At 30.7% G+C, this 12,714-nt stretch overlaps 1 protein-coding gene and 1 long non-coding RNA gene across 2 annotated transcripts; both read right to left on the reverse strand.

Annotated features, from left to right (window-relative positions):
* Positions 1–2,981: 2,981 nt before the first annotated feature.
* On the reverse strand, positions 2,982–5,454 carry LOC136276151 (salivary glue protein Sgs-3-like). Its single transcript, XM_066087254.1, has 4 exons — positions 5,445–5,454; positions 4,803–4,973; positions 4,427–4,597; positions 2,982–3,629 (listed from the first exon to the last, which is right to left on the reverse strand). The coding sequence occupies exons 1-4, from the start codon at positions 5,452–5,454 to the stop codon at positions 3,028–3,030; spliced, it is 954 nt and encodes a 317-aa protein (XP_065943326.1). The 3' UTR covers positions 2,982–3,027.
* A 5,753-nt stretch (positions 5,455–11,207) lies between these two features.
* Positions 11,208–11,904, reverse strand: LOC105335311 (uncharacterized). The gene is made up of 3 exons (XR_010715207.1): positions 11,714–11,904; positions 11,485–11,568; positions 11,208–11,240 (listed from the first exon to the last, which is right to left on the reverse strand). It is a non-coding gene; the product is annotated as an uncharacterized lncRNA (long non-coding RNA).
* Between the last annotated feature and the right edge of the window lie 810 nt (positions 11,905–12,714).

Raw genomic sequence — 12,714 nt, forward strand, 5'->3', positions numbered from 1 at the left:
CTGACTATCTTACCTATAATAAGTTAATTCGTACATAGAATAGTCGGCTATCTTTCCACTATACAAGTGAAAAAGAGCAACTGATCTTAATTTGCTTTTAATTCATTTAGGTAACAAGGGGTACATGTACATATATCTACATTACGTACATAATTAATTTAAAACAATATTACTTGTACATATAACTGTAATATAGAAAATTCTTCATGTCGATCTATTTACATAAAGCGACATTCTTCGGTTAACTTTTCTGTCCATTTTCAATAAACTAGCTAACGTTATAAAATTACAGGGATTTTTCAGCCTTTTTTTTTTTGAAAATGCCATTTTTTTTGGAATTGGGAAAATTGAATCGACAATTTCATGCAGTTGGGAGAAATCATATGTTGCATACATCATGATTTCTGAATTTATTATCATAATGGAAAATCAAAGAGCTAGACTTTAATTGAATAGAATCTAATTAACTTCACAATATAGATATATGTATAATATTCCTATATTTAGTTATTAAAACAAGTCTTTTCCCCTGAAATAAACACCTTCAACACTGGTCATAAAAGTATTACATTATTAAGAATTTATCAAGATCCCCTTTTAAATTGAGAATGTATTTTTCTGTTTGAAATATTTCATAACATTTACCTTTTACTTTTATATCAGTCTAGTGTGTGTAAGAAAACAAAAACATGTCCCATTTACAGTACTGTACTGTATACCACAAAATAACGATGTTTTAGAAAAACAGAGGAAAATCGGATTAAAAGTTGGCGATGTTTACAGCGTGTTTTGAAACTTTTATGACTGCAGTTTTGCTAAATGGGTTTAATCATTTGTTAATACTGAACATTTATGGACATTCTGGTTATTTTACGAAGTATTTTTTGATAAGAAATAAACATAAGAACTATTTACCAGTAGGGGGAAAAATACTGCTATACTAAATGGGATCATAATTTGGACAGCTGCTGAAGTGAACTTATTTCCAATTGGGAATGGGGACGACTTTTGCTCCGGAGAAGGTACTGATAAATCCTTGAATTACATATTACATCAAACGTACCGTGGAAATGAATATCATGCTTTTATTGTTAACTTCATTTCGAATGTCCTCGAAGATTAATCAACATTTGGTGTAAAATAGTCAAGTTGCACACATTATCGCCCTATTTTATTTGAATATTTAAAAAAAAACATTACTTTGTTCAATTGTAGTAGGATTATCAAAAGTACTTACCATAAAATGGCTTTGATTCCTAAAAGGCAACACGCTGGCGTTAAAAGGTCCATTGTTTTAACCCGAGACGTTCCGAGAGTACTCGGAACAAATGGCGGAGAGCACTTGCCAAATGTTCAAACATGGTCAAGAAATTAACGACTTTTTTTCTAGTGAGGCTTTATACATAAAAAGTGAAAAAGTATTTTGAAAACAAGTTCATTTAGAATAATTAAAGGCTAAACACATTATATATGTTAGATTTTTTGCAATATTGCAAGTTTTCGTTGGTCTCCTAAATGCAGAAAAATAGTCATTGCTAATTATACGATAGAGGCAGATTGAATTCCTTTTTACGAAAAAATATAGACAAAAGGCAACTATTGGATGTCAAATAATAGACACATCGATGCATTTTAGGCAAAGACACACCGTTCATTCATTTAAAGATAAGCCAATTACATTTTAGACAAGGTCAAAATAATACGGAGACCAAAATATGTCTCCCTAATCTACTGGTCTCCCTAATAAAGATAAAATAATACAATCGGTCTACCAAATGCATAAGTCAGGTATATATATATATATATATATATATATATAAATATATATATATAAATATATATATATATATATATATATATATATATATATATATATATATATAAAGCACAGAGAAATTCACCTTATTGGAGCTCCACCTCCGCCCCAGCCGGGGCTTGAACTCACGACCTGTGGAACCCATTCTCCTAGCAGTGAGCGGCCACCGCGCTAACCACTGGGCCATATATATATATATATATATATATATATATATATATATATATATATATATATATATATATATATATATATTTCTAGCAGGAAATACAATCTCCGTTTAGACTGAAAATGCAGAGCATCTTAAGAAAACACGTTGCATTATAATCAACCATAACGTAGAGATCGTACCGAATTACCAATAGAATGTATAGTATTTATAATATAAAATGTCGTTAGTGCATCAGATTTTGCTCATTTTGCGCAGGTAAACAATGAACTGTCTGATTTACCGAAGTCTATATTGATTCGATACGTAAAAATTCCAAAATACAGGCAATATTTCCCCTCAAGTTAAAAAGCATAAACGAAATTCAAAACAACGTAAAACCACGGTCACGAGTGAAAATGTCAACGCATTGAAAGATTTAACCTCAATTTACTTTACGAAATCGGCACAAATATATTTAGCATGCTTCAAGTATCCCTTCGCACGTAAACTGTTGCCGTTGCTTAGATATTTGAATATGTACATAATAAGATTTGTGATTTCACGGAATAACATGTAACTCAGATTCCATATGCTTCCTTAACACCCCCGCGAAACTTGCTGAACAGATTAAAAATGTAAATAACAGATCAAAATTATACCTTTTAGCGTCTGATCGACATATTTTTTAGCAAATTACTTTTTTACACTCCATTCTGTTCAATATTCACTGTTAAATTTGATTCTTGGTACAGAAGACGGTAAGAAATGATATTGTGCATAACAGTGCATTGTTTAAACAAATATTAACCAGCGATTACTTACTTGAGTTGGCGAAATTTCAGGAGAAAAAATAAAGAGTTATTTTACTCATTTTATATTTAATTCCGATATCAGCTATAATGTTTGAATTTCCTCTGTTCTGTTATCTTGCATTGAAGTATACATGTAACATCTCATTTCATTCTTAAATAATTGTATGCTTCGAAGCTTTCATAAAGAAATACAAACCGGTAGATGATGTGTAATGCTTATACATTACTGTTACAATGTTTGTTTATTTTCATTTTAATGGTAAGGCTCGTATTGTAAAAAATCTTGCTTTTGTTGTAGTTGGTGTCGACTTTGCTGTTGTTAATTGAAGTTTGGTGGTTGTTGGTTGTGTCGTAGTAGTAGTTGGTGGTGTCGTAGTGGTAGTTTGTGGTGTTGGTTTGATGGTTAGTAGTGTCGTAATTGAAGTTGCTGGTGTCGTAGTGGTACTTGGTGATTTCGTAGTGGTTGTTGTCGGTGTCGTTGTGGTAGTTGTTGGTTTCGTAGTGGTAGTCGGTGTCGTAGTGGTTGTTGCTGGTGTCGTAGTGGTTGTTGTTGGTGTCGTTGTGGTAGTTGTTGGTTTCGTAGTGGTAGTCGGTGTCGAAGTGGTTGTTGCTGGTGTCGTAGTGATAGTTGGTGGTGTCGTAGTGGTTGTTGTTGGTGTCGTAGTGGTAGTTAGTGGTGTCGTAGTGGTTGTTGCTGGTGTCGTAGTGGTAGTTAGCGGTGCCGTAGTGGTTGTTGACGGTGTCGTTGTGGTAGTTGACAGTGTCGTTGTGGTAGTTCGCGGGGTCGTTGTTGTAGTTCGTGGTGTTGATGATGTTATTGTAGTTGGTAGTGTCGTTGATGTCGTGGGGGCTGATGGCAAAAAACAAAGAATGTGCTTTGTAGCTGAAAATTGGTCAATACATTTCGTACTTTTGAATGTATTAGTGCCATTTTTGAACAATTAGCATGCACATGCACTAGCTGGTTTTTTTTTTCAGAATGATGTCTGAAAAAATAAGATAATAATTTTAGGACCCTTAATATTAAATTTAAAGTAAAAGTCTCTAGCTAGATGTACCTGTAGTTTCAAATTTTGTCAAGGGTAGCCATAAGAACATTAGAAATAAATAGTCGATACAACTTGATATTACCTACACTGTGGAAAACAATAAGCAGTGGAAAAGTTTGGTCAAATCAAATATGATTAAAAACTGTGAAATAATCCTTAAATCAAAAAATGTATCTCTGAATGAAATAATGTAACACAATTATTTTAATATTTTACGTGCTGTGCTTTAAAAAAATAAATAATATTTCATCAATTAGATGTAATGCAGGAGCAAGCGACATATCAGTATAATCAAAATATCTTTTTAACCAAAAAAAAGGTTAATGTTCATATTCCTATGTATTCCATTAGAAATGCGTCAAAACAATATCACAAGCAATGCTAAATTTGAAGCGGTATCATATACACAAATGCGTAGGCATTTTCGATTAAAATTTTATATGATAAACAGTAAATCTGATGAAACGATTTGACAATTTTTCAGAGTATGTCTTCCTGTAAAATTTTTTGCGGTGAACTCACGGTCCACCTTAAAGAGCTACATATTTCATTAAAATGCATATACAAGAGTTCAATAAAATGTTTATATGAGTTTCACCTTGGCACGTATAAGTGTTACAGTGTTCGATTTTGAGTGAGCTTCCCCAACAATGATGACCATTATTTGCTGGGGTTGGATTGGTACACGTCCGTGTCCGTACTCTCGATCCCCCGCCACACGTCTTGGTACACTGCGATGGATTTTGCCAACTTGACCATCCACCGTTTACTGAAAAAATGCAATTTGTATAACTCTTTATTTAGTTTGACATGTATATATGACCGTTTTGATTTGACTAAGTTTATATGATTAATCTTATCTTGAACAAGTTTAAAAAAGGGTATACTCGTTTCTGCTGCTTTTAACTAACTATATATCTAATAAAATATGCATATGCACGAGATAAAAAATAAAATGTCCTTAAGAGGTTAACCTGGACATGGGTTTGTATTGCAATGTTCCCTCTGGAGTGATCTCCCCTGACACTGGTGGCCGCCATTTCTTGGAGTCGGGTGGTTACACGTTCGAGTCCGTGTTCTCAATCCTCCACCACACGTGACACTACACCGCGTTGGATTTTGCCAACTAGACCAACCGCCGTTAACTGAAAAAATGACGCAATTTTACCCAAAAGAATCCAAAATTGATACGTAGTCGTCGAAGCACAATCATATGGTATGTTTATATTCACGGAATACATATTTATCCGTCGTTACCTCTCGTTATATGTTTTTTTATGAGCAATACGAGGTATAATACGGTGAGCCTTTTTTTTAACTTCTATATTCTATTTATCTCGAAAACTTATTATGATAACAAATGTAATAATTTTTTTTTTACACTAAACGATAAACTTAGATTTTGCAGGTAGAAAAATCGTCATTCTAATTTATTGAAAAATAACGTGCAAGTAAAATTTGCAATCAACTCTAGCATTTTAAAAGGGCATGGTAACGATTTTGTGAAATTTTATTTTTCTGTTTTTATTGTATGCAATGCTTTAGGAATGCATTTCTAATGATCAAATGAAATTTGGGTGCCAGTCGTTGAGTTTTAAACAAGATACAGAGCTTACAATTCTTCATCATGTAAACAAGGCTCGTGCCCTGTTTTTGTTTACATAGGGTTAATTTACTAGTAAAAAATCTTTTTAAAGCTGGTTTGTCTATCTTATTATTCATTTTAAGCATAAATAAACAGTTCCTAACGATTAACACATTCATTTTAGGTTTAAAACTGGAATTTTCATTTCCACATTCAAAATGTAAACAAACGCTTTGTTTACATAGCGAAGAATTGTAAGCTCTGTTACTCGCTTATGAATCATCAAATGACACTCAAATTTTGGTTGCCTATTAAAGATGCCTTACAGAAGCATTGTAAACATCAAAATCAAAAAAATATTTTTTGACCAAAATCGTGACCATGCCCCTTTAACCATTAATTTAAAATAAAAACCTTATCCAAGCATTAACCTAAATTGAATGATTAATTTTTTCGAGCTAGAGATACCAAACACACTGTTAAAAATAAATATTATTCTTTGATTGCGTAAATAATGCTTTTGTTAATTTTCTTTTATAATTCACATACTCATACTCATTTTCTTTTTATGAAGTAACGACTTTAAATTATGGGTAAACACACGTTTACCATTTTCATGATCTGTTGTTATTGAATGTTAAAACACCTGAAGCTTCTGCGTACTGTGTCTAAATTCTGCAGGTCTGATAAAAATTGCTTATGCTTTACTATTTAGAAAAATTTCAGGGATCTGTACTTTATTATTGCGGAAGATGATAGTTTTATATAGATCTAGTTTAGATTATTATTTGAGCTGTAAAATGCCATCAATTTTTTCATTGGACTATTTTATACTTTTTTCATAAAAAATAGAATGCTGAAGAGACTAAATCATATACATGTACGGCGAAAAAACCCATAAGGAGTCTGTTTTAACAGCGTCAGTTTCGGACAACTTTGAAATATATAATACAGTTTGTTTCTAAATCGCCATATTAAGATATTCATCAGTGGATCATTCATTTGGAAAGCTGATATTATTAATCAATAGATCAACGGAATCATGCAACTTATTTATATACGGAGGAACAGGCAAAGCGACAATATATAGGTAAAATTAAATCTTCTAAATACCGACAAATTAACCTAGTGCTATGTATCGCTTACACCAGGTCTGTGGGATTTCAAACAACCAAAAAATCAGGAACGATAAATAAAGCGTGTTACAATTATATATTCATATGTTGATTTCTCACGTTGATATCTCGGTTATTATAAAGTCAAAAAGAAGGGAGCTACAACACGTAGCCTGATATTCTTTAATATTGTGTTTGATATTCATAAAAGAAATCAGTGTCCAAAATCGTTTTGTATGACGGATGACATTTCAAATATTTAATAAAGATAAAAAAAACCTTTTATTCATCTACAATAGATAAAAGATATCATACATATTTTATTTGGTTAAAAAAAATTGATAATGTGATTTCAGTCAAATGATTAAGGTTGATTAAAGATAGGACAATATACAGTAACCTCGATTTTCTTCACACGCCTAATATTATATATTAATATGCGATATTTAATCAACTTTGGATGGTTATTATAACAGCTGTATAGGATGAAAAATATTACCTGGACATGGCTGTAATTTGCAAGTTTTAAACATAGTCGATGGCCCATGACAATTGTGGCCTCCGTAAGCTGGAGTAGGATTGTTACATGACCGGATGTATGTTATTACTCCCCTACCACATGTTGCGCTGCATCTGGATTGTGTATACCATCCTGACCAATCACCGTTTACTAAAAGAGTGAAATCATTCAACTGTCTCTTTAATTATGAGATAACGATTTGGATAACAAATGAAAGTGTTAAAATTATGTTTGAATCGCCCAAACGGTAGCATATTACACTGTACGTGCAATTTGTATATAACATGGACATGGGTGTCTGTTTATATAAGATTTCTACATATCGAGGAAGTTTGGCAATAAACTACAACATGTCGGTAGCAGAGAAACGGCTTACATCTCAGTTACATGCACTTTTACATATGTGAAATTATGTCCTACAATCACATGTTGCGTTTTCAACTTAATATCTCGTTTATTTGAGGCAAAAATGAATAACCACACGTAGCAATACATTCTTTATTATCGTGTTCCGTATTCATGAAAGAAATCAGTTTCACAAAAAACGTTTTTCATAATCTTTGAAATTTCGAAATATGCCATCAAGATTAAAAAAAAAAAATTATCATTCTTCTACAATTGATATTTAATATCATACATAATTATTAAATTTGGTTGAAAATATCGATAATGGGATTTCAGTCTAATGATTCAGGTTGGTCAACGAACGGTCACTATACAGTGACCTCTATTTTCTTTATACAACTAATACTTATTAAGATATATCAACTATGGCTAGTTATTATAGAGGTTGTGTACTAGGATAAACTTTTTTACCTGGACATGGCTGTAATTTGCAAGCTTTATACTTAGTCGATGGCCCATGACAATTGCGGCCTCCGTAAGCTGGAGTTGGATTGTTACAATACCGGATGTATGTTATTACTCCCCTACCACATGTTCCGCTGCATCTGGATTGTGTATACCATTTTGACCAACCACCGTTTACTAAAAGAGTGAAAAAATCTAACTTTCTCCTTACTTATAAGATAATTTTCTGAATAAACACAAAACAAAACTGTTTTGGCAATAAACTACAAAATGTCTACACCAGAGAAACGGCTTACGCCTTTGGTACATGTATTTCAACACTTGTTAAAGTTGAATCCTTCCTGATCATTGAAAAACGTACTTTCACATCAAGGTATTATCCCGGCATAGGAAAACTTAGAGTAAGTTGGTAAACACGCTTTTGCCGTTACAAGTCAATGGGGGATTGTTTCAAAATCTATATTTGCAATGATATAATATTGCATGATTACGTAAAGCTTGGATGTATTTATTGAAAATTAATTTATACATGTGTAAACATAGGAATGACTTTGATTTAACGAATGTTTAATAGAAATTGCGTCAATTGGTTTCTTGAAAACGCGATTTCAGTTTAATGGGAAAAGCCTTCAAGATAATGTCAAGATAATGTCGATGGACTTATATGATGGAAAGTGTAGGGTTAGATCATTAAGCATCGAGCAGATACATGTACCTTGGATCACAGCCGGATAATGTTGGTTTAAAATTTAAAAAATCATCTAAAAGTAATCGAAATAGTTTAGATTACATACCTTTTAAAAGTTAATGACAGATTGTTGCATGTATTAAAACTAATATATATATATATATATATATATATATATATATATATATATATATATATATATATATATATATATTTATGACTGTCAACTCTATTGACAACTCTCGGGTGCTGTTGAATCATATTTTTCGTGGGAGTTGAAGATTTGAACAATTTTTAACGTTTCCTGTTTTCATTATGTTAACATTTCGGTATTTTTCTGATAAACTGATAAAAGTTATTGTATGAAGGTTTGGTGCAGATGAAATCTTTGATATTTTGTTTTGTCTGATATTTCGGAACAATTAAACACCATTCAAGCGAATAGATTTATATCCATTGTTTGTTGAAATCATGTTTAGTTTTAAGAATTAAAGTGATCGCATCAATTCTGAATTCATTGATAATGAGACAACGACAAGGTGAAGTAAGACACCTTTCAAAATTTTCGATTTTCGTACATTCGTTACATGTTATTTTTCTTTAAAGGCAAAATCTACCCAGAATATTTTTGTCTGATTAAAGAGATTTCAAGTCATTTAAGTTTTGTAAGAAAATTTAAGCAAATTTTTTGTTTCAAGTCTTTTGCTAAACATTTGCCTCACATATAAACAATATATCAGTAATTTTTCAGATTGTTTTATTGTACAAAAAAAAATGATAAAGTATTTTAAGGATAATATGAAATTGAATTGAACTATTTTCATCGTTTATCTTGTATTTGATAAAAAAATTATGATATCGATGTGTGGAATATTCCTAACTGTACATAAAAGCAGATATTAAGTGAATAATATTGTTTTTATGGTAAGATAACTAAATTTGAAGAGAAAAAGCTATAGTCATAATTTGATAAATTGGTCCTGATGTGTCACTTTTTTCCCCTACACAACTAACTTTTAAATTTCAAATACAAGTGGGTTTTGGAAATATTTGGAAGAACATTAATTGAAACATTATTCGAAGGCAAAAATTACAAAACACCGTCCAAGAGTTAGCCAAATGGACAGGCCCTTCCATATTCTAGTATACATATATGTGTTGTAAAGTTCTTTGGAATCATTTTTTAAAATCAAATCTCTGCTAGTATTGATGTGTTGTTGTAAAAACTGCACAACGCGCTTTTCTTTTTCCTCGGAAGTGTGACCAACAAAGAGGAATACATTTATGAAGAAAGAAATCTAAGAAATCTTGTTTTCTTGGGAAGACAATTTAGCTTGTGGTAAATACTTGTCTAATGTTGCTAATGCCATTGCTCACATTACGCAGCAAAATACAGCTTGAGACTTACTAAGACAATACCCCGATTGAGTAATCCTCTAAACAGCCAACCAAATCAAACATCTAATTTTACCTCAGTTTTATTACTGTAAAGATTAAATTTAAATAAATGTTTAAAAATAATTTTAGTGTTGACAAAGATTGAGGGAATGAACAATTACATTTTTAGAATAAGTCTTTGGTCAATTTGCCTGAAGTTGTTAAATTTCTTGCATATATATATTTCTTTTAAAATATTGATTATGGACTTTATGATTATGCATTATATATAACAGAAATCGTTTATATATGGGAATAAATATTGAAGAAAAACTCTGATATCAGAGACATGTGTTTCATTATGAAGGTTAGATGGTTATCTATATAATCTACCCTAAATTTTTAAAAATGTTTATGACCCTATGTATCATGAAGGGAAAAGAAAATCCAAACGTAATCCAAACGTATTAGCTTATTTACCTTTATCGCGATAGAGATTCTTCGTTCTGAAAATAGACTTGACCACTAATCTCAAATAATCAAACAAAAAGAAATCAACAAATTTTTAGTATCTGAAGTCATAACCTACCATTCAGTGCATCTGAAAAACAAAAGAATTCTTTATATAGTTCATGTCATTTCTTTTACAAAAGATCCACAACTCTTATGTACTTCAATCAATTTTTAAAACATAAACACCTATAATATATAAACTACTTCTAATTTTATGTCTGGGTTTTTAGGTTTATACATAGACGATGAAATTTCAACATTCAAAAGTAAAATTATATTTAAAAAATGCTTTACCATACAAAAAGTATTTTTTTTTTGCTTTCTTTCGAATAATAAAGACTTGTCGAAATATAATCAAATTAGGAATTTACAAAGACTTTGAACTGATAGCGTATTAGTTTTATGTATAGCTTTTGATTACTTTTTCATCATTAATGTTGGATTGATTGACAAATTTGTGTTCACGTAGTAATCTTATTGCTTCATGGACAAAATTAATTATATATACTGTTTACTGAAAATCAAATCAAGTTTTGCCATTTTTAAAAACTTGTCATAACATAATTGAGACACATGCTGCGATATTAAAATCCACTCATTTTTTCCAATATTAAAAGAAACGATGGCAATTCATCCTAAAAAAGCACAATCTTACTATCAGTATTTTTTTAACAATGTATATTTCTTAATATTTAATTTTAATCCTACTCCTGTTTTGCAATTTTTATATAACGCCAAACAGAATTATGATTGAAGAGTAATTTTACTTACTATTTAGTATATTGTTTACTGTTGAAATCACGCCTGTCAAAAAAAAAATAATATAAAAATCCAAGTAGCCAGAAAGATGATGGATATATGATTCGAACACAGACACACACAGGTAAAGAAGACTAACACTTATAAATCAGTTTGTTCAGATTTTCAGATGTTGTGAAGTCAAAAACCGTACCTTAAGTTATTGATTTTGTCTGCCAATTTTTTTTTAACCAAAGTCATTTTGTTTCAAGATTTTCACATGTGGTTCAATAAATTGCATTTCACGTACCCTCCAAAATAGTCTGTGCACTATGATGTGAATAACTATGACATTTGGCTCTGAAATCCTCAAGTTCTTTGTCTGACAGCGGGACTGAAAGTTAAAAATATGTTACCTACAACTTTACTAAACTATATGGAAAGCTTTGAGTTGAAATGCAAGAGACATTGGTCGAATTTTAATCCACAATTTCGTTTTTTTTTTATTTTAATGCACAATATCGATTTCAAACTCTTACCAGTGCATATAATCGGGAAAAATCCAAAAAGAAGAGCTAAACCCCACTTTGAACTCATGTCGTTCTTTAATATGTAGACATAAATTCCTTATCTTAACTAATCCCTAAGTTACGATACTGGTCAAGTGTTAAGTATAGGTCATGTTCATCGTAAATCAATGAAATGCCAAAAAGTTAAGTTTATATCAATACTATTTCTTTCACTTTCGAAAGAATGAATTCTGTTGATGAAATAATAGAAATTTATAATATTTCAATGTTACTATTTAAGAGTATATTTAATCCTCCGTGACTTCAAGTCGTGCCTTTAAGCGAAATATGTAAGTTGTTATAAACGTTATTCAATTTTTCTTTGTCTCTCTATATTGCTACATGTCCTATTTACAAACTTATTACAAAATTCAAACAAAAATGTTCACTACTAAAAAATTTTAAAAATGGTAATCCTGGGATTGTCTCTTTCCTGTAAGTAATATTGATTAAATGTTTTCTTTACATAATATAATTTCCTTCAATTATAAGAGAATATTTGCTGTGTGTATTGTGTGTGAAACTTTATGTAATTGTATGTGTTTATCTATATATTTATGTTATACTTCAAATGATACCAACTTGTTGCATGCGAGATTTTGTAAGAGATGTTGTGTTGTGTTTTATCTGTCTGTATTTCTTATAGATTAATGTGAAAACGAACAAAACTCATTTTATCTACAAAGCACATCGACGTTAAATCTAAATCATATTCAAATCTGCATCGACCGATTTTTTGTTAAATATTTTAAAATTTGAAAATTCTAAACCTGTGAAAGCATTTCAATTATAATATACTTTAATCCATATTCATATCAAAAGATGTTCCATACCACCTTAAGGAAGGATTTTACAGCAACAGCTCAGCAAATACAACAGAAATGTTAGTATTTTTTTTTAAAGTCATTGCTTATTATTATTTTTTTTAAATTTCGTTAACCTGATTACTAAATTAATAAAACTAGAGCTCG

This window comes from Magallana gigas, chromosome 6 (genome assembly GCF_963853765.1).
Source record: "Magallana gigas chromosome 6, xbMagGiga1.1, whole genome shotgun sequence".
In the NCBI taxonomy this organism is placed as follows: domain Eukaryota; kingdom Metazoa; phylum Mollusca; class Bivalvia; order Ostreida; family Ostreidae; genus Magallana; species Magallana gigas.

What these genes read in the sequence shown, in the direction of transcription:
- LOC136276151 (XM_066087254.1), bottom strand. An exon ending in CAATACAAACCCATGTCCAG is followed by an intron (nt 4,598 to 4,802) that starts GTTAACCTCTTA and finishes GCATTTTTTCAG; the next exon opens with TAAACGGTGGATGGTCAAGT. An exon ending in TAACACTTATACGTGCCAAG is followed by an intron (nt 3,630 to 4,426) that starts GTGAAACTCATA and finishes TTTTGCCATCAG; the next exon opens with CCCCCACGACATCAACGACA.